The sequence below is a fragment of the Pelodiscus sinensis genome, chromosome 4 (assembly GCF_049634645.1).
Source record: "Pelodiscus sinensis isolate JC-2024 chromosome 4, ASM4963464v1, whole genome shotgun sequence".
In the NCBI taxonomy this organism is placed as follows: Eukaryota; Metazoa; Chordata; order Testudines; family Trionychidae; genus Pelodiscus; species Pelodiscus sinensis.
Genome location: NC_134714.1, coordinates 112,177,477 through 112,205,471, shown reverse-complemented (window position 1 = coordinate 112,205,471; position 27,995 = coordinate 112,177,477). Strand labels below are relative to the sequence as shown.

The window sequence follows — 27,995 nt, the reverse complement described above, 5'->3', positions numbered from 1 at the left end:
ACCCTCTTGTGCAATGCCGCTATGCTGATTATTTTCAGGAATAACGGCATTGCGCAAGAGGGCTTTTCTTGTGCAAGAAGGGGCAGTGTAGGCTCCTTCTGGCGCAAGAGCCTCTTCTGCAAAAATTGCGGCTCATGAGATATGCAAATGAGGCTGGGCGATATTCCACGCTTAGCCTCATTTGCATATCTCTGGCGCAAGATCACACCAGTGTAGACATAGCCTATATGCTTTTTTATGCTCAAAAAATATATGGCAGTATGATCCCAGCTGCATCAGTGTAAATGAGTAACACATTTGAAGTCAAATCTGGTCAAGAGTCACCAAATATTGGCAGCAGTCATTTATTTAGATGAATAAAAGAACTGAAAATGCACAATTTTGTTATAGCTGATAAATAAAACAGGATACAGCACAGCATTGCCTGTCTGTCTGTCTATCTATCTAGGTACTGCTGCTCTTCGCGATAGTATTTGACTGCTTTCCACATCAAATCACCAATGCTAGCAAAGTCTGTACCCTTATCTTGCTGATGTTCAAAAACACCCAGCATGTGAAGAGTGATCATCATCAATACCATGTTAAAAGACCTGGAGCTTTAAAATTTCAGCTTTGCATAGGGGTGGTCTGCTCTGCAGGGTAAATTTTATTGAACAACAAAAAGACCCCATAAATAAGGCACTCCCATCCCGAAGGGCAGATGAAGTATGAAGGCACCAGAACTATATGTGGAATTACTTGAAATTCAGTGGAGAGAAAAAATATAAAAACTGTCTTAGGAAAGAATATTTTTTTCCTTGCTTTCCCCATTGCTAAGAACTGGCCTTTCAAACTAGCACATCAAACTGGATAGGCTGAGTTTAAGAGTCAAAGGATTGTAAACCTCCTCATTAACACGATTCTATGTGATGCTGAAAGTCTGCCAGATCTAGGGGAGATGTATATTGTTCTACAGAATACAAAAAAGCCACTCATAGTTTCTAACCTCTCTCTTTGATTTGACAATATAAAAGTTCACATTTAAAGTGGTACTTACTGTCAGTGATGCAAGCTATACCTACCTCTGTACACATCTTTCAGTCTTGCTGTTCAAATACATTCCAACAGGACAAGCACAACCTTCAACACAATCACTGCTGCATGTCTCTGGCATTGAAAATGTTTGGCAGGTTTGACCACAGGTAGATATGCAGGTACTGTACTCCTTTGTGTCTTCACATGAAAGAGCTATCCAAATGAAATAGATCTCTCTAATTACAGTGCAAGAGATTCAAATACACTCCAATCTCATAAGTCTTTTTAGGGCAACACATTTTCTGATAAAACTTCATTATTTCTTGGCTCCCTGTTGCATTAAAATTGCTATTATAACACCACAGGATATAAATTACACAGTTGTATAGCCAATGTCAATCCAATTAAGCCAGTACATTTAATCCAGATTTACCCTGGTGTAACTGAACAGACTCTGGCCTTTTGTGTCTTTATAACTCTCAGCATGTTTGGCTCTCAAATGAGTGAGCAGTGCACATCTTAAACAAAAACATAATGAGGTATCCGAGGAAAATGTTGGTGTTTTACAACTGTTGAGTCACACAATCTGAAATTTTGTTTACATGCCCCACAAGACAATAGTCAGGGACACATGCAGTCTAGGGTAGTTCCACTAACTGAGGGATTGAATACCATTACCAGAGACTCAGGTTCTTAAAGAATTGTTGGAGGATTTCACATCTTTCAAATGTGGATTTCTGCTGCCATGCACAGCTATGATATCAACACATTAATTCATAAATGAACTGGGTGTTAAAATTACATGGAATTCTGACAACTGCTGTTTCCTAATATCCAAAAGAGAAAATCTAATGTATTTTGAACTGGCACCAATCCCACCTTCTCACACAGTATACCTAGAATCGGAGAGAATTGATTCGGAATGCCATTCACAGTGAATGGACAACATATGGACAGAATCCTCAAATTCAGTGCATAGTGGCTGAAAGCAAACCAGCCTCTTGAGTATACACAAAATTTCAATATAAACTAACTCCAAAGGGATCATCCTCCACATTCTCATAAGCCATGAGTCTGAAGACACTTAAAGGAAGCTGGCTGTTGAGATTGGTGGGAAAGAGGAGTTAATGAAGCCTATGAAAACATTCCCCACCAATGTTTGTGGAGCCTATCCAAACTCCATCTTAGGAGAAGTTCAAGTGGTTTTGAGTCATTTCATATGTAAAGGCAGCGGGTCCACTATCAGCAACTCTCTGTACCACTAGATCAAGGGTCTCAAACACCCAGCCCGCGAGCCAAACCCAAACAGAGCAATTGCACAATCCGGACTGGAGTCTCCGCAGGACAGGAGGGGGAGCCTGTCTGTTACTGTTCCCCAAGCACCACTTCTTGCTGCTGCTGCCCCCCCCCAGCCTGGACGCAGCTTTGGTGATCTCCTGGGGGGCCTGGCACCGCATCGCAGCAGTGGCTGGGACCTCCGCACTCTCTGCAGTGGCAAGAGCCTCAGGGAAGCGGCGCATTCAGTGGGAGCATTCACTCTGCAGCACTCCACTTCCCTGTGGCTCGTGCTACCTCAGGGAATGTAGGGAAGCCTGACCTCCAGGATCACCCTCTCCCGCTCCCCACCCCCAGTGATCCCCAAAGCCACATCTCTGGGGACTGGGTGCACGGGGGGAGAAGAGGACAGGGCGGTGGTGGGAAGGGGTGGGGCTTGAAGGACAGTAATGAACAGGCTGCCCACCCCTGCACAGCAGCACTCCCAGGCCAGATTGCACAATTCCTCCAGCTGGGGATGGCCCATAGGCTGGGAGTTTAAGTTCTCTGCACTAGACATTCAAATCTAAATAGAAATTTACTAATTTGGGGACATCTGCACACGCTTACCCTTCTTCGTGGATTTAAATCCCAACACCACCACTGCACAGGATATCCGCACTGCCTGTACTCTAATGTCACCTAAGAGAAGGTTCCAGTGATTGCTGAGGAGGTGGATGCAGAGAGGGCTGGGAACTATCTAAACAGGAACTGCTAAGCTACCCCATAGGAATAGGTTCACTTTCAACTCCAATCAGAGAGTCATATTGTGAACCTTATAAAAAAATCCAGAGCCCCACTCTGAGTACAGAGAACCAGAAGCCATTTACCCATCCCATGAACTGCACCAATACAGACCTTTGGGATGAGATATTCAAAGCAGTTTAGGAGATTGAGATACACAGAAATAATGGAAGATGTGTCTAGATTCCCTAGCCTGCTTTGAAAACATCTCAGCCTTGGACTCTCAGAAAAAAGTTACCTTCTCACAACTGTTCTTTTTCAAGATGTGCTGTTGGCGTCCATTCCAATCAGGTGTGTGCGTGCACACACTCATGCTTGCCAGAAGCTTATTTTCTGCAGCAGCTACCTGTAAGGTCAGCCTAGACATCCCCTGGAGTTGCACCCTCATAGCACCTGAAATAAAGCTTTGCTGACCCATCCCCTTTTCAGTTCCTTCTTTCCAGCTGCTCCGACAGAAGGGAAGAGGAATGGGTGTTGGAATGAACATGAACAACACATATTAAAGAACAACAGTTGTGAGTAGGTAAGTAACTATTCTTCTCTTTTTCGAGTGCTTGATCATGTGCATTCCAATCCAGTGACTCTCAGACCCACGTTCAGGTGTCAAAGTCTTGCACCAATTGGAACACGGCTCACGCAAATGCTGCATCTCCTCTGGCCTGATGGGTGATTGCATAATCCTTGGCAAAAGTGTGGATGGAGGATGAGGTCCCCGCTCTGCAGATTTAATGAGCAGGGATCTGTGCCAGGAATTTTGTGGGGCAGGCCTGTGTCCTGGTGGACAGCGCAGTGCGTGGAGCTGCAGGCATTTCTGCAGGATTGTAGCATTCACAAACACAGGACGCTGTCCAAGATGAAATGCATTGATGATACAGGGCTGGCCTTTCATTCCATCTGCCACAGCTATGAATAACTAGACCGACTTTCTGAACAGTTTCGTTTTCTCTATGTAAAAGGCCAGTGCTCTGTGGACATCCAGAGAATGGAGCTTTTGTTCTTGGCTGCTAGAATGCAACCTGGGGTGGAATATCAGCAGAAAGTTGTCCTGGGTCACGTGGAGCTGCGACTACAATGTTAAGACCCTGAATTCAGATATCCTTCCGTCCAAAGTTATTGCTACCAGGAATGCCCGCTTGTTAGAAAGGTAGAACAGGGAGCATGTCACGAATGGTTTAAATGGCAGTCCCCTCAACCTAGAAAGGACTACGTTGAGGTCCCAGGCAGGGAAGGGGCTGGCAGATTTGAAGGTAAAGTCTGTTGAGTTCTTTTAGGAACCAATCTACCATAGGATTTGCACACACTGAGCAGTCCTGCACAGCTGGGTAAAAGGCTGATATGGCCCCTAAGTGCACCCATATTGATGAAGATGAAAGTCCTTGGTGCTTCAGATGGAGGAGGTATCCAGAAGGAGCAGCACTGAGGCCAGCATCAGGGACAAACCATGTTGCACTGATCAGACTGAAAATCTCTTCCACTTAGTGAGGTAAGTGGCCCTCCTAGAGGGTTTCCTGTTGCCAAGGAGGATTTATCTGACCTGGTCTCAGCAGGAACACTCCATTGGGTTCAGCCATTGACCATCCATGCTATGCGGGGCAGCAACTCGAAGTTCGGATGTTGGAGGTGACCATGGTCTTGTGTCTGAAGGTCTAGCAAGAGCGGTTGGGTCACCATGGCTTCCACGGACATGTCTAAGAGGGAAGTGTACCAGTGCTGATGGGGACAAGCTAGTGCTATCACTATAACTTGAGCTATTCCCTCTGGATCTGGAGGAGTAACTTGCGGACAAGTGGTATGGGAGGAAAGGCATAAAGGAGATGACCTTACCATAGAAGGAGAAATGTATCTATGCTGGAGCTTGGGCAGTAGTTCTGAAAAGAGTGAAACTGCTGACAATGCCTTTGGTGTTGAATGGGGAATAGGTCGATTTGGGGAAACCCCGATTTCTGGAAGACTGAATTTGCAACGTCCAAGTGAAGGGACCATTTGCACCCAGGAAATGACCTGCTGAGCTGGTCAACTAGCTTGTTCTGTATCCCAGAGAGGTCCCATGCTTGCAAGTGTACTGTACATTTTACACAGAAGTCCCAGAGCGCGAACAGGGGAGAGGAGTGTGTTTGTTGATCTAGAACATTTCTGTTGGATTGTTCATCTGTGTTCCCTCTAAGCTGCGGGGCAGCACAGCTTCACAGGTGATTAATCAGCCCTGCTCAGTCAGTCAGCTCCCTGCACAGAGCCCTGAGCCTCTGAATGGGCAGGGGTGATTAATCACCCGTGAAGCTGTGCTGCCCTTCAGCTTAGAGGGAACACTGCTCTCCATCATAACTGCTATGCAGTGCCCTGTTTGGTGTGCCTGGAAGGTCTGCCTTGCAAGGCACACCACTCTCAGCTCTCTGACAGTGTGTCCTGAGGTCTCTCAGATGGGCTCCCCATCCTAAGTCTGACAAGCCATCATGGCAGGCTCCTCTCCAAAAGGAGGAGACAGGAGGATGGGACTCATGCCAGTGACATCTGTCTGGGTGGGGAGAATGGTACCATTAAATGCAGCAGCTCTTGCAATGCGCTGAAAGCCTCCAGCATCAAGGGAAAGTGCAGCTCCTAGCGTTGCATCAGTGGCCGAGAGTCCAGACATAACCGCCCATCCCCACTGGGGATGACCTGCAGCGGCGGTGAGGCTGCACTAGCATGGCATGACTCAGATCTCACAGGGGCTGATTCCTTAGGCCTCGCAGTGGAATATCATTCTCTGTCTGGCCTCTTCTTTTTCAGTGGCACCAGTGCCTGGCAGCGGTTCTTGCTTGCTTGCTTGCGGCACATGTACTCAAACAGTGCCACGAGGCCCTGTCCTTTCCTGGTACCAGCCAGGCTGACATGCCAGGGCGCTCCATGCTGAGGGAGAGGTACTCGACACAGAGTCCCATCAACCCTGGCTCAGACTCCATTAGCAAAACCTTCAGGCATTGATTTCTATCCTTTCATATTCAGGGCTGGAGTTTTACAGATGGCACAACAATCTTTCTGGTGACCCCCTCCTAAGTACAACACGAACAGTGGAGATCTCTTCTGGGCATATACATGATGCAGGTTTCACAGGGTTTGAAGCCCAGAGACCCAGATATGCTCCAGAGTTGAGACATGTGGGAGACAACAACTCTCCCAAAAAGGTAGTCTAACTCCAAACTATGCACTAACCACAATTCATGCTAGCAAGAAAGAACTCTAGAAAAGGATGATTGCTATGCTTGTAGGCTATGTCTAGACTGCAAGCCTCTTTCGAAAGAGAGCATCTAGACTGCACGTTGAACTTTCAAAAAAGCGGCTTGCTTTTTCGAAAGAAAGCATCCAGTGAGTCTGGATGCTCTCTTTCGAAGAAGCCCTATTTACATTCAAGAATGCCTTCTTTCGAAAGAGGAACTTTCGAAAGAAGGCGTTCTTCCTCGTAAATTGAGGTTTACCGCCATCGAAAGAAAAGCCACGTTCTTTCGATTTAATTTAGAAAGAACGCGGCTGCAGTCTAGACGCAGGTGAGGTTTTTTCGAAAAAAGGCTACTTTTTTCGAAAAAAACCCTGAGTCTGGACACAGCCGTAGAGTGTTGGGAAATTCCAGCTACCATCCCTGACAGAAAGAAGGAATCGAGGAGGGGTGTGGGTTAGCAGGGCTTTATACTGAGTGCCCTCCAAAGGGTGCTCAGGCTAGCTGCTAGGGGAAAAATCTTCTGGCTACTGTGCACACACACACACTCCTTATTGGAATGCACATGAACAAGCAATCAAAAAAATATATATGATGATGTGTGAGTGGGAGAACAGAGTTATGAGTGACTTGATAAATGACAGCATTTATTCTGATTTGGTGAGAAAAGGACTTTTGTCCTAGTACCATGTATAACAAGAATGGAGTATAATTCATGGGCCCCATATATGAAATAGGCAACATTCCATTTAGCTTGCTCACTGCCATGCATAAAACCTGACATTAAAACATTAGTCTGAACTGAAAGCCAACTTACCACAGTCTGGGATGCTAGATCTAAAATCTATTATTACTCCATGTCTTCGGCATTGATGAGCATAATTGGCTAAAGCAGAGCACAAACAAATCTGCCCACATTTGCAGGTGTCCCTTCTACATTGCTCAAAATAGGAAACAGGACTCAGATAGGTGTGACACGCAGCAAAGAGTTCTTTTGTAATGATGCTACAAGCTTCTGCTGCATAAGAGGCTGTTAAGGCAACATATTAAAAAAAATTTTAGTTCCAAAACTATTAACGCTTGTTAGCGTTTTTACGGGAGGAAGTAGTGTTGTTTATTAAAACAGAGCATAGCAGGAAATTTATGAACATATTTTACTCTATAGTAGATGTATATGTGCAACTTCCATTGCTGTCAATAGGAGCTGCACTGATTGCTGAAGAAGCAGTTAGGTCTGAATCAGGGGTAGGCAATAATTTTTTGCTGGAGGCCACTTAAAAAATGTCTGAAGTGGCCGCGAGCCCCACCCCGGGGACTCAGGTGAAAGGGGAGGGGCGGGGTAGGGCTGGGATACTTCCAGGTTCTCCACCCCCAGACCATGATTGGTCTGGGGGTAGAGGGGCACCTTTGCCAGCCTGCCCCCTCGCCCTTCCCTTTAGGTGTCTGAGCACATGCCCCAGGCTGGGAGGAGACTTCCCACTCTCCCCTGCCCCCAGGCCAATCAAGGCCTGGGGACAAGGGAGCGTGCAAAATTTCCTACATTCTTCCCCCACCCTGCATGGTGTTTAAAAGCACCACGCACTCCTGGCAGGGTGGGAGGAGGCTTCACGTGCTCCCCTGCCCCCAAGCCAATCAGGGCCCAGGGGTAGGGGAGTGCATGAAATCTTCTCCTGCCTTGCCAGGAGTGCATGGTGCTTTTAAGTGTTGCGCGCTGCTCGCAGGGCGGGGATAGAGTGGAGGAAACTTCACATGCTCCCCCGCCCCCAGGCTCTGATTGGTCTGGGGGTAGAGGAGCACGCAAAGCCTCCTCCAACCATATCAGAGCGCCTGGCAATTCCAAGCACCACGTGCTCCTGGCTTTGCACACTCCCCCCACCCCCAGACCGAAATTGGCCTGGAGCGGGAGAGTGGTAGGGCCTCTGTGGGCTGGATGTACCTGCTTGGTGAGCTGGATCCAGCCTGCGGAGGCCCTTTAGCCCATCCTGGTCTGAATCCATAAAGGCACTTAGGCACTGTGATGCTGAGCTTGGAAAAAACACAGGATAACACTGATATCCACAAAGCCTACACTAGCCAATGGAAGGTGCTAATGAGAAGGATGTGTCCTAAACCTGTCCGACCCTGTCACAGAAATAAGCACCAAGTCTAGGCTACAGGGAGATGCCTATTTATGCTAGTCATCCACCAAAAGAAACCCTCCCCACTCCCAGAGTCAAGCAGCTTGCACGCCCAAGTCATTTCTTGTGAGCATGAGCTAGGCAACCTGCCTCACTCCACATAAAATTATAGGGGGAGGAGAAGGTAGTGGTAGCTGCTTAACACTGCACAAAGTGGATGGTGCTTATGGTACCCAGTTTATAACATAAATCCCAGTGGTTAGAGCACTCACCTGATCTGTGGGAGGCCCAGCCCTCCCTGCTGCCTAAACCATGAAAAGGATTTGAACAGCCATTTCCTGCTACTTAGGGGAGGGCTGTAACCACAGAGCTAGAGGATATTCTGGTGTGTGGCTCCCAGAATCTTTCCCGTTGAAGCTACATAGTTGTTGGAGCAGTGGAACTGGACCCTGGCTTTGCTGCACCCCAGATGAGAGCTCTAACCACTGTGCTAAAAGTTATAGGGTTGGCATCAGCAGCACATCCATTTCAAATGCGACCAAATCCAGCAGGCAGCTTCCGAGTACACCTATAGGATCAAAGCCTGCACGTGAGTTAGACAGACAAACGCCTCTTCCCCTGCAGTCTGTATCTTGCTCTGGAGCTTAGGGGTCAGAGAGGTACCTGGCAGCCTAGGGTAAGGCAGTAGTGCACGTGTCCAGAGACAGAAGCATAGGTGCCTACAGAATTAGGCAATAGCCAAGCAGTTATGTGGTTCACAGTGAAGCTAAAACTGGGACTTAGATACCTAAGAACTTTGTGGATCTGGGCCTTGGTAGATTTATCTATCAGCATCTGGAATCAAGTGTACTAATGCACTAAAAATAGCTGTTTAGCTTTTGTGACTTGGGCTCAGAGGTCCAAGCAGAATGAAACATGTTGGTGTCAGACAAATAATGACGGATCCTCATTGCTCACCTGCCTGTAAGTGGATATCACAAGGGTCCACAGGTGAATGATCATACCCAGAGGCACATGCCGATGAAGTTTTCCAAGAGTTCCCAAACAGCTGAGGAGTGCTTTCAGGGACTCCTACTGGAGATCTTTTGAAAGGCAAAGGTCAGTCACTGAAAAGGTCACAAATTCACAACATAACCCATCACCGGCACCACAGTCCACAAAGATATTGTTCAGCATCCCTCTCTCACTGCATAGCTCTCTCAGGCCCAACCCAGCAGGATAGGAGCTGCAGCCTGCAGCTCTGCACGCAAGCACGCACACACAGACACACAGACACACACACCGTGACCCAACCCCTCCCCACCCTGACCCCAAACAGCAGACAGAAGGCTAGAAAGGAAAGAGGGGAGCTGACCAGGAGCCTGTAGATTTCAGGAAGGGAAAGGGCAGGAAGGGGGCACGTGAGACCCAGTATCATTTTCCCTAGATGGGAAGTGAGAGCAGAACTGGCCTTGAAAATCTGTGGCTATGTTTGCCCAGCTGTCAAACATGCACAGCTGGCCCATGCAAGCAGGCGTAGGCTCAAGGGGCTCATACTGAGGGGCTGTAAAACTGAGGATATGCACTTTATATCCATGGGTCTCCTCATCCGCAGATGTGGATGCAGATATCTATTGCTCAGTTTTGCGGATATAGATGCAGATGCGGATAAAACTGTGTATCTGTGCAGGGTCCTAGCCATAACCACACACATCCACCCTCACTTGAGTCTCTCCCCTATATGATCTCTGCATGCTCACCATTGGGCATCACGCAATAATTCACAAATCAGAATTTTAATGAAAACTAAATGAAGCAAATCAACTAGGTTCGCAACCTGCTACTGGTTAATTAGGGATGCACAGGGGGTTGTGGGTAAACCACGGTACCAAGTCTAAAAATTGCACTGTAGACACTGGAGATTGGGCCAGAGCCCAGGCTCTGAGACCTGCCCCCTTGACTGGGTTTGAGAGCCCAGGATCCAGCCTGAGCACCTACACAGCAACTGTTAGTCCCATAGATAGAGCCCCACAAGCCCAACTCAGCTGACCCGGACAAGCCATGGCTGCACCACAGGTGTTTTACTGCCAAGCAGATGTACACTAAGAGACTGCATAACCAGACCATTTGCTTCACACACTGAGCAAGCCCCTTAAACACATTATGATTTGTCAATTATGGTTTTATACTTAAACGTTGTAATCTGCCCAGTATGGTGCAGCTGTCACATTTCAACCATTTGTCACCCAGGGTACGTCTACACTACAGCGCTAATTCGAACTAAATTAGTTCGAATTAGTTAATTCGAACTAAGCTAATTCGAACTAACACATCCAGACTAAAAAACTAGTTTGAATCAGCGTTTTGCTAATTCGAACTAGCATGTCCACATTAAGTGGACCCTGAACCGGGGTTAAGGATGGCCGGAAGCAGTGCCGGCAGGGCATCAGGCTACTGGGCTAGATGGACCTTTGGTCTGACCCAGTACGGCCATTCTAAGCTCAGGGCTCAGGGTCGGGGGTCTCAGTGGACCACCTTGATTTTCATGCAAACCTACTCCTGGGTGGCCAGGCTGGCAGCTCTCCTGCCATAGACGGCCGCTTTCCTGTGCCTAGTGCGGAGGTCATGGACGAGGTCCACAATGTCCGCACTGGACCAGGCAGGAGCCCGCCTCTTGCAGTCCTGGGCAAGCTCCCGGGAGCCACCAGCCTGGTCCTGGGAAGAGGCGGAGGGCTGGGGGGCATCAGGTGGCTGGCTCGAGCCGTGCCAGGTGCAGGGTCTGCTAGCTGGGTGCTGGCAGGCTTGCACCTGGCACGGGCATTGTAGCTAGCCCATGCTCCTTTAAGGGCTCCGGGGCCAGGAGGGGGGCAGACGAGTTTCCCTGGTGTTGGCCAGAGTGGCCACCAGGGAAAGCTGGGGAGGGGTAGCCTCCCACTAGTTCAAATTAAGGGGCTACACACCCCTTAATTCCAACTAGTAAGTTCGAACTAGGCTTAGTCCTTGTAGAATGAGGTTTACCTAGTTCGAACTAAGCGCTCCGGTAGTTCGAATTAAGTTCGAACTAGCGGAGCGCTAGTGTAGCGCCTATCAAAGTTAATTCGAACTAATGTCTGTTAGTTCGAATTAACTTTGTAGTGTAGACATACCCCCATACGGATGGTGTGTGTTACAGATCAGATGGTTTGGAAAATGAAAGGTGTGTTGCAAACATCTGGTGTTTGTGAATTAAACTTTTAAGAATGTAAGAATATCTTGGCATCTTGTAAATGCAGTTGGCAAATTTATAGTATATCCCAGTGTGATCTAGGCCTTGTTACCTGATGATTCTTTGTATCTTTAAAATAAAGCGTAGAGCTAGTTGGGAAAAATAATTCTAAAAGTTTTCAATGAAATTAGGGACATTTATGTGTGAAAAAAGGTTTGCATTTTTCTACCAGCTTTAATAGAAAGTATTCTTTTTTTTTCTTTCTGATAGATCAGAAGAATGTCTCTATCATCTACTTTTTGCTACCCCTTTCTGTTCAGTTGACCCTCTCCTTATTCTTTTCCCTTCATTTTCTCCCTGCTCAGTAGACTGTTTCTTCATCCTGAAGACACTTCACTGTGCTGGGTCTGCAAAACTACACACTGACTTCAGAGCAAAACTGACCAGATTTTACTATGTTTCACTGGGAGGCTCAGGCAACTCTAAGGCATTCACAGCAGAGGGAAGATCAAACAACAGGCAAATTCATTTTGAAATCTACTGCTGGGCTGCAAAACTCAGCACAATGGGGACTCTGTTGGAGAAAGGAGATTAGAATGGTAGTGGGAGAAGGATCTGAAAAGAGATAAGAAAAGGCTCACAAGGAAGCAGAAGAAAGTCCTTCAGGAGAGAGACATTTTCAGGCACAAGATTCCAAATAAAGTATGCCTAGGAACTACCAGTTGGACCTCCCCGGTCCGGTACCCTTGGGACCTGACTGGTCCTGGATCATGGATTTTGCCAGACCAGGGGAGGTCATTTCTGGCTCACCTCCTGCCAACCCCAGTCCCTGCCTTGCCCCCTCTCATGGTTCCCCCACAACCCAGCTAAGCCATGTGCCAGCTCGCAGTCCCCACAGCCCTGCTGAGCTGCACACAGGCTCCCACTCCCCCACCCCACACATCACACCATCCCCCCCATCTCCCACAGCATGTGGGGTCTCTTTGATCCTGGAACCAGACCAGAGAGTTCTGGTTTATAAAGGTGCAATCCGTACTAGGATTTGTTTATATTCTAATGAATTTTATATGATTATTTTCATTACAAAAGACATGAACATCAATGTGGTTTATAGTGTCTTAAAGGTTTCCCCTTCTAGAAAACCAAAACCAACTTCTCAGTTCCAGCATTCTGAGGGAGAAGAAGGGGAAATATGAAGTCAAATTATTGGTATCTGTCCAAGAAACTTCAGCATGTATATTTTCTATACCACTCTACACATATGAAAAAAATAATGTAATCGGCCATACAAAAAGTCATCCTGCATGTTCTCATTGAAGGTTCCACAAAGGCCCACAGTATCATCCTTCCATCGGTCATCAACTTGAAGATAGAGCCTTAGCCCTTGCCTGTCATACAGTATCTGTAGTCCAATGCGAGACTTTATTTGCAAAAACACAGAGGAGAGCTTCCTTATTTCAAAATAATCTGGTGGGGAAGGTAAGAGGGGGAAAAAAGGTAAGTTGAAAGAAAATGAAAATTTGTTAAGAACCTAGTCCTACTTTCAATAATGAATTTTATTTTATGTCACTTATATTTTCCATATTCTGAATCTAAAAGAGCAACAGTGATTCATCATATGAGGATAGGATGGCTTTTACTGTCTCATGAGCTTGATACAGTCTCTCAAGTTTTGTAAAAACACATCAAAGGATCACTGGCAACTTCATAAAGAGTAAGTAGCATCAAATAGTTTTAAAAATACATTTTTTTCAGATAATCAGCTGTATGCAGGTGACATCATCATAACAGCGGCAGTCTACTGCATGAAGCATAGACATTTTGGACAATTCCCATGAACCCTGATCCTGCAAGATGCTGAGTGCCCTTAGGCTCTCACTGAAGTCACAGAGATTCTTACAGGATGGGGCTTTGATTTAATATGCAATATATTAAAAATGCACTGGATTGAGGCAAGAAAATACGAAACCCAAACTTAAGACAAAACTCCTCTGCTGGGTTTCAGCAGCCATATGCTATGTAAAGGAGAGCTAGAATTCCCACTAATATTGCTATGAGTTCTGTGTAAGTAAGGAGAGGAGACAAGTCAGAATTAAGACACATAATGAAGACTGGGGAGAATTTTGCTTATAGGACACAATTAAAGACCCTTGTAGTCTGAATGATAGACTTTGGGCCTGCCACTGGTACAGTATACTTTATCTTCATGTGAAAGGCTTCTGGCATAGTACTAAAAATTAATCAAGGCATGAAATACCATGACAATTAGTTAGTGAAACACCAATGGATGCCATCCTATGGGGAATTAGCAATGTGCCAAAAGGCAAAAACATAATTCATACACATGGTTTTTAAAGTACTGCTTTGGTGCTTGCTATGCATTATTTACTTAGGTATTTATTATTCCTTACCATCCGAATAGGGCAGGCTAATTTTGTACTGATCATATATCAAAACATCTCCTGAATGAGTCAGAGTCACTTGCCTCTTGGGATCCTGATTAAGAATAAGACTGACTGATTGGATACATGATCCATCTTGGTTCTGCAAATAGGAGTAAGAGAAACATTTTGAGTTGGGTTAAATGTTAAGACAGAAGTATGTAGAAAGGAAAATTGTAAATAATTTTCAATTGTATTTTCTATAGAGAAATGTATTTGTCAAATACTGTACATAGTTTCAAAGTTCAATTCAAAACAAAATTAGTAATGAGATATTTAAGTATAGCTGTTTAAACACACTTCTAACATGCTAGATAAATAAAACTCAAAAGTATGAGACAGAAAAACAACTATAGGAAAATCTTTTTATAGAGCCTGATACAGAGCCCTTTGCAATCAATGGTACATTATAGTAACTTCAGTAGACTTTAGATCAGACTCATTTATTTTCAGAAAAACGTAACTGAAAGTTGATGCTTGTAAATAAAATTACATTATCATATTATAATGCAAAGAAACAATTTGAGTCAATCGTTCCATTTAAATTTAAATGCTTTTTTTCATATTAAAATGTTTAAAAACAACTTTGAACCTAGAATGCTTTTGAAAGTAACAATAATAGAGGATACATATAAAAAGATGGTCCATGGTGTACGTGATTTTAAAGTATATTTGCACTCACTCTTGCCCAGGCAAGAGATCTGAAATCCATTGGCCTACCCTATTTGCCATGTTATACAAGCAATCCTCTTATCTAACAGGTTAAAATTAATCTCAGAACCACTCTGCAGATTCACAGGCAACAGCACTTGGCTGACACATGCCAACTGTGCCACTATATCCAACCACATGCTTACTGAACTAAGGCAGTGATAAGAATGACATAGCCAGGACTTCAGATAGGAGAATACCTGGGAATTGTATTAGTTCCTTATGAACACTTGGTAAGGGCACATCTTCACTTGCCATGCCAGAGCTCATTCTTCTAGAGTTCAATTTAGCGGGTCTAGGTAAGACCCATAAATCAAACACTGAGGGTAGCTCCAGCCAATGCCAGTACTCCTGGCATTGGTGAGGAGTAAGGGAAGCTGAAAGAAACATTTGCTCCCATCAGCTTCCCTCTGTGAAGATGGTGCCAACCTCAGCTTAAGGTAAGATGACTTCAGCTACGTATTTTACATAACTGATGTTGCGTTCCCTAACCAGACCTTCCAGGTGTAGTGTAGACCTCGCCTAAATCTTACATCAAAGGAAGGAACCAAAAAAATTATTCTAAAACAATCTAATCAACTCCTGGTAACTCCAGGAGAGTTGAACAGGTAATCATCAAGCAATCCCACTCTGTCACCCATTCCCAGACTCTGATAAACAGAGGGTAGGGACATCATTCCTAGCCATCCTGGCTAATAGCCATTGATTGAGCTATCCTCCATGAATATATCTAGTTCTTTTTGAGCCCTGTAAAGACCTGGTCTTCACAACATCCTTTGGCAAGGAGTTCCACATTTTGATTCTGCATAGAGTGAAGAAATACTTCCTTTTGTTTATTTTAAACCTGCTACATATTAATTTCATTTGGTGACTCCTAGTGTTATGGGAACAAATAAATAACTTTTCCCTATTCACTTTCTCCACACCAGTCATGATTTTATAGACCTATATCATATCCTCCCTTAATCTACTCTTTTCTAAGATGAAAAGTCCCAGTCTTTTTATCTTTCTTCATATGGCAGCCATTCCAAACTCCTAATCATTTTTGTTTATCTTTTCTGAACTTTTTCCAGTACTAAGACATCTTTTTTTGAGATGAGACAACCACATCTGTATGCAGTATTCAAGATGTGGGTGTACCATAGATTTATACAGAGACAATAAGTCTCTATCTTATTCTCTATCCCTTTTTAAATGATTCTTAACATTGTTTGCTTTTCTGATTGCTGCTACATATTGAATGGATGTTTTCAGAGAACTATCCATAATCACTCTAAGATCTCTCTCTTGAATGGTAATAGCTAATTTAGTCCCCATCACTTTGTATGTATAATTGGATTATGTTTTCCAATGTGTATTACTTTGCATTTATCAGCATTAAAATTCTTTTGTCATTTTGTTGCCCAGTCACCTAGTTTTATGAGATTAATGATATAAAAAGGCACCAATAGATCTAAATAATTAGCCTTTGCATTGTAAGTAACCAATAGGGGTCTGCAGCAGAATCTTGATTCAGGGAATTGTGTTAAATCTAAGCAAGGAATAGAAACATGCCATGAGCCGTAAAGGAGAAAATGAACCAACACTGTTCAAAGTTCATATTTAAGCTGCAGTAAAATAAGTGCTCTGAAATTGAAAGACCAATAATTATTCCATGAAAAAAATTACACAAAATTTTAAAATAACTAATAAAGATGACTACATTGTAAGCAGCTCATGAATTCTTTGTGAAGAGAAAAAATAGGCAAAATTCATCAAGTAAATTATTTACTGAACATTGTTCTCACAATTCTATTGTGCAATTTTGTAACTGGTCAGGCTTTATTAAAAATAATTTTTTATTTGGTCACAGGGTTTTCAGGGTTTCTGATAAGCTGTTTTGGAGCTGTAGTATGGATGGATAGTCAGAAAACCTTTCCCAGACGTGCAGCCTTTCATTTTGGACTTCAAAATATGTGCTTTTGGCATAAATACGGTCGAAAGGAGGTAGTTCTATGCTCATGCAGTGTACACCTGTGGCTTGTTAGCAATGGCCTTTGCAGTGTGAAAGATTCCCATGATTCAAACTAGACATGCAAAACCTACCTGGCCCGCATTTTACAAAGTTCGTACAAAGAAACATAGCCAGATGAAGAAACTAGATGGTGTAAGAAAAACCCTAAAGCAAGTAGTGAAACCACTTGTTACCTCAATCAAGTATTGAGGCACTTCATATTCCAGCATGTTTTATATTACAGGAGGGTAAACTACAACTAGATACTACACCAAACAGGTGGAAGGCAATATGAGTTCAAGATTCCAGTGTATCACAGTTACAGACACATGTGCTAAATAACTTGGCAACAATCCACACAGATGATTCAATAGCTATTAGAGCTTCCAGACCAGTACCTCTGTCTTTGTGAATAGCTGAACCCAGTTAGCCTCCTATTCAAAGACACAACATTGGGAAAGGAGAAAGAAATGCTTGATAAGTCAAACAGAACTAACAGACTTGTTGGAATAAAATTCGGCAACTGGTACTTTTGTAACCAGATAAAACCCTAGAAAATGTACTGTAGGGGCCAATGTTGCATTGGAAAAGGGAACGGAAGGGAATGGAAAAGATCTCAGTTTGGTTCTGCTGCTTGTCAGTAATTTATATCACCCCTTTTGTGAGCACAGATTATTTCACTCTCTGCACTGGCTCTAGTGAACTGCATGGGGTGTACTGGGATCAGCAGAACTGAGATTTTGTGCCTTCCCCACCCATTTAAACAGGAAGGGAAGTTGCACCCCACAGATGCCACTGTCCCCCAGTGTAAACTCTGACATGTTTGTTAATTTTTTTCTTAATGTATCATCATGCATGAATTTTCATAGAAATGTCTTCTGCAACAGAACACGACACCAAAGAGAGATGTTTGAAACCCCAGCCCTCCCACATCCCCAAGCCCCTGCCCTGACTCCTGCACCCCCCACACTAAGGATATGTATAATCCCATTTACTTAATGGGTTAATTGGTTAAACATTATGTTTAAGTGGTTAACTGATTAAACGGGGGCAGATGGGGACTGAACCAGCCTCATCTGAGTAGCACCCAACCGTGGCAGGCCCAGCCCAGGAGCACAAAGGATGGGGTCTGCTCTAGCAGGGTTGGAGCACCCTCCACCTGCGGCAGGTCCCACAGGGCTGGAGCAGCCTCCTGGAGCAGGGTGATGCTTACTAGTTAACAGTGAACCATTCACATCCCTACCCCACGGCCACAGCTCTGAAGCATCTGAGCAATGCCAAGTAAATCTTGTAGTAGAGACTTATGCTGGACATACATCTGCACACCCAAAACCATGTCTCTGAAAAAGCAAACTAGATGCCGGTGCGTGTAAAGGCTGGCTTTCCACGCACACTTCAGTATTTTTACATGTTATGTAAAAGCCTGACAGGCTTCTTCACAGGCTTCTTCCCTCTTGTTTATAAGAGTAACTATCATCCAATCAAGAAACTGACACAATGCCATGTTGCTTATGTGACAATTAAACTAACCAATAGGACTAGAACCCTCAATATCAAGTATTGAATTATCATAATTAATTCTTTGTGACATATCCAGAATTCACAAATAGCAGCAAAAGCTTTATCAAATTATTTCAAATTAAAAAATCTGGCATAATGATACAGTCTCAACGAGCAGAAAAAGAGGCTTAATTCATAAAAGGGCTTGTCTAGACTACATCCCTCTGTCGAAAGAGGGATGTAAATGAGCCCCATTGAAAGTGCAAATGAAGCAGGGATTTGAATTTCCCACGCTTCATTTGCATAACCGTGTCACAGCGGTCTTTCGAAAAAGGGTATTTTGAAAGTGAAACACGATATTTAAATCCCCACTTCATTTGCACTTTCGATCTTCCTCATTTACATCCCTCGTTCGAAAGGGATGTAGTCTAGACGTAGCTCAAGTTATGATTTGCCATTTACTGTTTGTTCAGCTGTAAATGTGTAACTCAACACACATATCACCTTCTTACAATCCAACTTGCAACTAGATCAGTGGTGGGCAATAAGCAGCCAGCGGGCCGGATACGGTTCATCAGGGTTACCCTCTTGGGGGCTACCAGACGCTTTATTTATCTGCACATCTGCAGGCAGAGCCACCCACAGCTTCCATTGGCTGTGGTTTGCCATTCTGTCCAATGGGAGCTGCAGGTGAGGGCCAGAATACTGCTTCCCCGCAGCTCCCATTGGCTGGGAACAGCGAACTGTGGTCAATGGATGCAGTGAGCGGCCATGCTTGTGGATGCAGAGATAAAACAACTGGTGGCCTGCCAGGGGCTAACCCTGGCAAACCATGTCTGGCCCCTGGGCCACTTTTTGCCCACCCTGACTTAGATCCTCGCACTTCAATGGAATTCTGCTGGTTACTAAGCCCACCCATACAGAGCTCACTGCAGGGGCCATGATTGTAAACAGAGCAAAGAAGCAATTTGAAAACAATGTGTGTTAAACATTCTGCCTTGAAAGAATAGAGCTTTGCAGTGCAGAAAACTACCGGTGGAAAGAAATGAATGGAATATTCCTGCTAGTGTAGTACTGGTACCGGGTAAGTGTGTTTCAGTGATAGTTAAAGTTGATGCAGTAAAAGCAAGCAGTCTCTCCCTTTAAAATTATACTGTTTTGATCTTTGAGAATTCTCTCTTCCTACTTTTAAACTTTTTTTTATTAAGACAAGTTAATGCATTGCATGACCAAGCAGTTTACTCCCCTTACATAACACAAGAACCTAGGGCTACCTAATGAAATTAATAGGTATCAGATTTAAAACAAACAAAAGGAAGTACTTCTTTACACAATGCACATCCAACCAACAGAACTCATTGCCAGGGGGATATTGTGAAGGCCAAATATATAACTGGGTTTTAAAAAGAATTGGGTAAGTGCATGGAGGATAGGTCCATTAATAACTATTACCCAAGATGCTCAGGAATGCATCAACATGTTCTGGGTGTTCATCGCCTCTGATTGCCGGAGGCTGGAAATAGATGACAGGGGATGGATTTCTTAATGATTCCCTTTTCTATTAATCCCTCTGGGTATGTCTACACTACAGCGCTAATTCGAACTAAGCTAATTCGAATTAGCGCAGCTAGACTTAAAAACTAGTTCGAATTAGCGTTTTGCTAATTCGAACTAGCATGTCCACACAGAGTGGACCCTGAACAGAGGTTAAGGATGGCCGGAAGCAGTGCCGGCAGGTCATCAGATGAGGATTTAGAGCATGGAGCTGCTGTCTCAGTCTAGCCGAGGGCTGTGCTTAAAGGGACCCAACCCCCACCCCGGACAGACAGTTCTCAGGGTTCCCCGCTTGCAAAGCAGTCCTGGCTTGGAGTGCCCTGAGTGCCCACACATGGAACATCACAGCACTCGGCCATCACCCCGGCTGCACTTGCCACAGGCTGCCATCCAGGAGGAGGGAGCAATCGGGGGGCTGCAGGAGAACTTCCACCCCGAGAAGCCCGCAGAGCCAGCCCAGTCCTCCCCATCGGGGGCGCGTACCCCATTCCTCCCTCACCTCCTTCCACTTACCCTTCTCTAGCCCCACTTCCTGATGTACAAAATAAAGAAAACGTGTGTTCAAAAATATAATCTCTCTTTATTGAACAAAACTGGGGGAGACTGGGAAAAGGAGGTGGGAGAGGGGAAGAGAGAGGCTGGGAGAGGGCAGGGCAACTAAAATGATCAGGGGTTTGGAACAGGTCTCATATGAAGAGAGGCTAAAGAGACTGGGACTTTTCAGCTTAGAGAAGAGGAGACGGAGGGGGGACAGGATAGAGGTCTATAAAAGCATGAGTGGTGTGGAGAGGGTGCATAAAGAAAAGTTCTCCATTAGTTTCCATAATAGAAGGACTAGAGGACACCAAAGGAAAGGAATGGGTAGCAGGCTTCAAACTAGTAACAGAAAGTTCTTCTTCACAAAGCAAAGAGTCAACCTGTGGAACTCCTTGCTGGAGGAGGCTGTGAAAGCTAGAACTAGAACAGAGGTTAAAGAGAAGTTAGATCAAGTCATGGAGGTTGGGTCCATGGAGTGGTATTAGCCAGGGGGTAGAAATGGTGTCCCTGCCCAAAGTTTGTGGAAGGCTGGAGATAGATGGCACGAGACAAATGGCTTGGTCACTGTCTTTGGTCCATCCCCTCCAGGGTATCTAGGGTTGGCTGCTATCGGCAGACAGGCTACTGGACTAGATGGACCTTTGGTCTGACCCAGTACGGCCATTCTAAGCTCAGGGCTCAGGGTCGGGGGTCTCAGTGGACCATCTTGATTTTCATGCAAACCTGCTCCTGGGTGGCCAGGCTGGCAGCTCTCCTGCCCTAGACGGCCACTTTCCTGTGCCTAGTGCGGAGTTCGTGGAGGAGGTCCACGATGTCTGCACTAGACCAGGCGGGTGCCCGCCTCTTGCGGTCCTGGCCAGGCTCCCGAGAGCCGCCAGCCTGGTCCCAGGAAGAGGCGGAAGGCTGGGGGGCATCGGGTGGCTGGTTCATGGTGTGCCAGGTGCAGGGTCTGCTGGCTGGGTGCTGGCAGGCTTGCACCCGGCATGGGCACCGTAGCCAGCCCATGCCCCTTTAAGGGCTCCGGGGCCGGGAGGGGGGCATACAAGTTTTCCTGGTGGTGCCCAGAGTGGCCACCAGGGAAAGCTGGGGAAGGCTAGCCTCCCACTAGTTCGAATTAAGGGGCTACACACCCCTTAATTCCAACTAGTAAGTTCGAACTAGGCTTAGTCCTCGTGCAATGAGGTTTACCTAGTTCGAACTAAGTGCTCCGCTAGTTCGAATTAAGTTCGAACTAGCGGAGCCCTAGTGTAGCGCCTATGAAAGTTCATTCGAACTAACATCCGTTAGTTCGAATTAACTTTGTAGTGTAGACTTACCCTCTGAGACACCTGGCATTGGCCATTCTCAGAAAACTGGATCCTGAGCTAGATGGTCCATTGATCTGACCCAGGATGGCTCTTCTTATTGGTGAAAATAAATTCATAATGTTTCACATGAAAATGGCTGTACCACAAAATCATTGGGTATATTATCAGAGACTGGCTGAGCAGTTGTCCCTAAGCTTGCAAATAATACCTACCAGCTTCTATGTATAACAAACGATAGCCATGTAATGAGTTAATATTTATTAACTATCGAACATTGTTCTGCAGAAACTTTGCAATCTCCACCAAAGATTCTATAGAAGAAATTTTACCTGACAATAATTCTCTGTCTCAGTGAATTGTTTCTTTCATAACTTTCCCTCAGCCAACTATCAGCAGGAGTTTTCACATGAACTGCTTTCTTTCCCACTAGACACTTAACAAAAATTCTTATATTCAGAATCCCTCATCATACAAACTACAAAGCCGGTGATGTTGTCACTTGAAACTCAGATAAGGTTAAGCTGTGCTGATCAGTTTCCTGATTCTTTTTCCAAAAAGTGCTTAAACAAAATTTCACATCATTCTGAAACCACTTGTTGCCTGATGACTATTTATGTCACCAGCTCTATGGCGCTAGATGACTGGTGTCTTTGTGATCCAAAGGGCTGGAATCTCTACAGGTATTTTCTTTCTTCATTTTTTAATCTGTTTGAATGTGATGGGACTGATCAGTAAAAAAAAATGTAACATTAAAAAAAAGAACCGAAAGTCTCAGCCACTGAGAAATAAGAGCATCTATAACACACATCTTTTGGATTCCCTATTCAGATTTATTTCTTAAGAGAGAAATAGATGATAGATGTTCTCTAGGTGTAAAACAGTTTAACTGTCAAGCAGTGGTCACATATTTAACCAGCTTAATAGATCCTTCACACCTTTACTCTGATGGTGTCTGGATTAACTTCAGTGAAAAGTTACTCTTGATTTATACCACATATGCCCTGATTTTCCACTGGCCTATATCTTCAGAACCTCTCTGCTCACTTATATCTGCAATAGATTAATGCCCATTTTGGACTCATGGAGACATATCCTTTGATCTGGATTCAGCACAAGACTTCATGAACTACGTGACAGTGATCCTGATCTTGTTTGTGGTTGTGGATCCCAACATATCCCAGAATGGCCTGATGGATGCTCCAGGTTATACCTGGATGCTTACTGCCCCAAAATGTTATTCTGGGACCTTGAAAACATCAGAGCACAGAGATAAATTAGATGCCGCCACCCCAGTGCCTGAGATCAAGAAGAGGGTGATGGTAGAATGACTGTATGCAATCTGAGGATTACCCCAGAGGACTAGACACATCAACATTATGATCACATTACAATGCAGAAGAAGCAAAAAGCCACCAAAGCAAGAAAGGCCCAAGTTCTTCTTTATGTTGCACAGAAGCAAACTAGGGAAGAATAAGGTCCATAATAAGCATCTTGCATGTTTTCATAACAGAAACATGAACCAAGACCTTCATTGTGTATTGGCAGCATATTTAAAAAGCATCTCCCTTTAGCCAAAATAGCATAAACTGGCCTAAATTGCCTCAGTTTTTGTACCTTGCTGGGGAGCATGTGTTATAAGTTTCTTTTTATGTCCCAATACACTCCCCACTCTCAATATAGAGCTTAAGTTGTAGTAACTTACATAAGAACACAAGAATGGCCATACTGGGTCAGACCAAAGGTCCATCTAGCCCAGTAGCCCGTCTGCCGACAGTGACCAGCACCAGGTGCCCCGGAGGGGGTGGACCGAAGACAATGATCAAGCAAACAGAGGCCATTCCTACCCCCTGGCTAATAGCCTTTTATGGACCTAACCTCCATGAATTTATCTAGCTTCTCTTTAAACTCTGTTATAGTTCTAGCCTTCACAGCCTCCTGTGGCAAGGAGTTCCACAGGTTGACTACATGCTGTGTGAAGAAGAACTTCTGCTTATTAGTTTTAAACCTGCTACCCATTAATTTCATTTGGTGTCCTCTAGTCCTTATATTATGGGAATTAATGAATAACTTTTCTTTATTCACCCTCTCCACACCACTCATGATCAGTTTCAAATAGAAAGTGAAGAAGAATACTATAAATAAATAGAGTTATGGAGGGAAACAGAGCACAGAGGATCTGATTTTGATCTCATTCAAAGTTACTTAGGGGAAAATCCAGAGGACTGTAAGTTTTGAGGTTAAATGACTGTCGTTGGACAGCGCCAGCACATTAGGGGAACTATCAGAATACAAATAGCAAATAATAATAAAGTCTGCAATTTACATAAATTTCAGAGGAATCAGCAGAGTTGCCACTCATTTAAACTAGTTATGTGTGATCATAATCGGACTCAGAATGTAATTACCCAAGTTGGAATTTGGCCAGGACACAAAGTTTAACCTGTTTTACTCTCAGAGCAGGTAGCCAGCACTTCAGTTTCTAATCTCAGAAATTTTGTACCTGTTACTGTCGGCAAGTACACCCTAAACTTTATGCAGCTTTTCCAAACACCACAGGAAGAACACAAAATAAGAAGCCCTTACCAAAAGCACTGAAATTGGTTACCAAACACTATTACCAATATGTTATGTATGCTATGTCCTTATAGCAAACACAGAGAGAGAAGAGCCCACCACACCCAGAAGCATCCAAGAAAATCAGATACCAACATCTAGTTTCCAGAGTAAGCTTATCTTTTCTATTTTTCCCCCTCATCCAGGGCCGGATCCAATATCCATTAAAATCAGTAGGAGGCTTTTGACTAACATTAATGGTTCCTGGATCAAGGTCTAGTTCTTCCTTTCTCTAGACCAGAAATATGAGTCTTTCTTGCTAATCCACCTAAAAAAATCTATTTTAATGCCTTTAAAATTAAAAAAAAAAGAAAATCATTGCTACAGTCTAATTTTTTAAATTTTACACTGCAGTTGGTTTTGGATTTTTTTTTCCATACCGAATACATTTTTCTGACTCCAGTAACAGAAAATAGAAAGATATAAGATGTAATTAGAAAGCACGAAGCCTTACCTGTCCACAAGGAGCATTTTGTAGAGACACTGTAAACTTGCCAGATCTGTGGCTTTTTGCCAGAATATATTGGCATGGAGCTTGGAAAGTGTATTTGCGTCCATCAAATGTCATGAAGTTAATGTCTCCTGAGACAGAGCATTCAGCTGATATTTAGAAAAAAAAAAAAAGATAAAGTCCTTTATTACATAGCAAAAGTGTATCTTGTAAATACTCTACAACTTTTGTTATTGCTGTAAGATTCAAATGCTCTGGTATGGATCGAACAACTTTAATGACTGATTAACAATGTAATTTATGTACTGTACTCAAGTATTAGTAAGCTTCAGAGGGGTAGCCGAGCTAGTCTATAATCAGAAAAACTTAAAAAACAATTAATAGTCTTGCAGCACCATAAAGACTAAGGGTATGTCTACACTACCCCCCTAGTTCGAACTAGGGGGGGTAATGTAGTCATACGGAGTTGCAAATGAAGCCCGGGATTTGACTTTCCCGGGCTTCATTTGCATAAAGTTGGCCGGCACCATTTTTAAATGCCGGCTAGTGGAACGAGGTGTACAGCTAGTTCGGATTAGGAAGCCTAATCCGAACTAGCTAGTTTGTGCCGCGTGTAGCCGCGCGGCACGCAGTCCGAACTAGCCGGCATTTAAAAATGGCACCGGCTGGCTTTATGCAAATGAAGCCCGGGAAATTCAAATCCCGGGCTTCATTTGCAACTCCGTATGACTACATTACCCCCCCTAGTTCGAACTAGGGGGGTAGTGTAGACATACCCTAACAAAACATGTAGATGGTATCATGAGCTTTTTTGGGCACAACCCACTTCTTCAGATCAAGTGTTAGTGACGAGGAATGCATTAACCATCCCCCTTGTAAAAAAGCAGGTAGAATATGAACATTTGATCTTAGAAATTCTCATGGGATCTACCGCAAACTAAGACTGTGAATATTGAATGACTGCTCTACGAATTTGTCAGGCTGTTAACTGTAAGTTCAATACCAGAGTGGCGAGCATTGCAGAAAACTGTAAGACAAGTGAATAACTGGATGTGTAAAACTTGGTTTCTTGATTATTTTTATTACTTTATATATTATTCTACACAAAAAATTGTGTTAAAGGCCCCCTGAGGTTGTAAAGTCAAGCATTCAAACATTAAACACCAGCATTAAGATAAGATTATCTGTTTCACAAATTTGGGGGTTTTTTTCTTTCATTAAAGAAAAATTAAAATCTCTGACACCAGGACAATCCCTACTGCCTTATTTCAAATTTTTGCTCCAAAGGAAGAGATTAACAATGAAACAAATATAATAATGTGCTTTATGTGGTCAAAACTATGACTTTTTATAATGGAAAGTGTTGATCAACATACATTAAAGATGGTGGGACCAGCCCTGCCTATAATGATGCTAAACTAATGTACTGCGAAGACCATTATTTAGCTAAACTAGAGGACTGCGCCCTGTGCTCGCTATGCTCTGGACAGAATTTGGCCTTAAGTAACTGTTGGCTATTATAAAATAACATTTTTGAAGCTATGAGATATCTGACCTCAGATCCTTTACACATACCTGGACAGGTAAGATTTGTGCAAGTCCACTTTCCTTCAATACAAGTACTGAAAGAAAAATCAAAAGTTGCATATTAAAAAAAAAATTCAAAGGTTGTCTATCAGTTCCACTTCCTGGTTTTCTGCTCCATGGAAACAACACCAAAGGAGGAAGTGGAGAAGAGGGTACTGCAATAGCAGCAGGTGGCCAGACTTAGATATTGTGGGCAATGGTTGGACTTGCTCATAAGTGGAGAGAGTGCTGAAAGAAGTTCCAGCTGTTTCCTTGCCCATGAAATCTAAGATTAGTTTTACTTTTCTCTCATTAGTGGTCATTATAAAAAACTAGTGATGAATGAACCTCAAAAGGTTAAGGAGCTTTAATTTGGATCAAATCACTTGAAAAATGTGGCTGTTTATCCAGACTTTACTTGAACTTTTTGGATGTGCTTGATACAGAAGTTCAGGTCAATTCCTTTTGTTTTAATCTGAACTTGATCCCCTCTCCTTATTACTTAGGTAAAAAACATGGAACAATCCTGTTAATAAAAGGACTGTAGTTTAATTGAAACCTTTGAGTCAGTTTTGTGACCACAAGGCACAGCTAGGGGACACTCATCTACTGCACTCCAGAAGCAGCTCCATTATTATGAGCCAGATATTAACGAGCAGATATTCTGCTCCCTGTTGAAGCAGTTTAGCAGCTCCCCCACTTGCTGCCTAATAGATTGCAGAAGGAGGGGAGTAGCTCTGGCTGTGCCAGGGGTGAGTAGTGGGCAGCAGACCTATTGGTCAGAGACAGAGTCCACAGTCATAAGACAAGAGGTCAAGCATCAGCTCTAGGAAATTTCTAGATTCAAAGCCATGTTGACAACACTACAAAAATTAAACAAGGACATCTGCGACTATCTTAAAGTATAAAACAAGATGTCTGACAATTACCTTGAGTTTCTACAGTTTATCTAAACTTGGGTTTGAGCTAAATTTTTTCTCATAGTATTAAATTGACAAACCTCCACTGAAGCCCACAGAACTGTGCCAAGTTACATCAACAGAAAATCATACTCGATTATGTACCAAATTTCTCAGTTTATTTCATTTGTTAACATTTATCTGCTCAATTTTTCTGATCTGCCTTTTTATAAGTGGAAAGAAAAGTGCATTCACTGTCCCTTCTTAATCACACAAAATACATTATATACAAATTGACTATTTTTAGAAAGATAAGGGATTTAAGAAAGGGTTTGTTTTTGTCTCATGATCAAATTATTAAATCAAGTATGGAGTATAAAAAGGGAAGTAACTAACCAGTTATTGCACTCCTCATAAACCACTGATCCTGCTTTATAGAAACTTCCATGATAATCACAAGGGCATTCTGTAGGCTTGACACATAATTTGTTTTCATAAATTAGACCTAGAAAGAATAATTCAACATGAAATAAATGTGAATGAGCTTCATTAATGGTGACTGGCACTTTGTCTGTCTAACTATAAAACAGACATCCCTGTAGAGAAAATATTTTAGTATAATTTGAAGTTTCTTTCATCTTGAAAAACAAAATTATTAAAAATATTAGCTTCAATCCCTTGATTGTTGGTGATACACTGAAGTCTCTGAGGGGTGCTGGTTAAAATTTAGTATCTTTGAAAGTCACACTGCTTATGGATCTGAGAACATAATGTCAAGCACCCACTGACATCTTGGCTTTTAGTCAGACATTTTATTCATTGGTTGCTGAATATTTTGTTCATTTAATAACTAACTTAAA

At 43.6% G+C, this 27,995-nt stretch overlaps 1 protein-coding gene across 1 annotated transcript in view; it reads right to left on the bottom strand.

Moving 5' to 3' along the window:
- The window catches only part of OTOG (otogelin), a 172,790-nt gene that overhangs the window by 109,043 nt on the left and 35,752 nt on the right, over positions 1–27,995 (bottom strand). Inside the window, exons 13-20 of the mRNA XM_075928087.1 lie at positions 27,532–27,640; positions 26,246–26,292; positions 24,674–24,819; positions 13,975–14,107; positions 12,853–13,030; positions 9,337–9,461; positions 7,080–7,292; positions 1,062–1,227 (exon numbers count right to left, since the gene is read on the bottom strand). Of these exons, the coding sequence (XP_075784202.1) occupies positions 1,062–1,227; positions 7,080–7,292; positions 9,337–9,461; positions 12,853–13,030; positions 13,975–14,107; positions 24,674–24,819; positions 26,246–26,292; positions 27,532–27,640 (1,117 nt within the window). The remainder of the gene's footprint in view (positions 1–1,061; positions 1,228–7,079; positions 7,293–9,336; positions 9,462–12,852; positions 13,031–13,974; positions 14,108–24,673; positions 24,820–26,245; positions 26,293–27,531; positions 27,641–27,995) is intronic.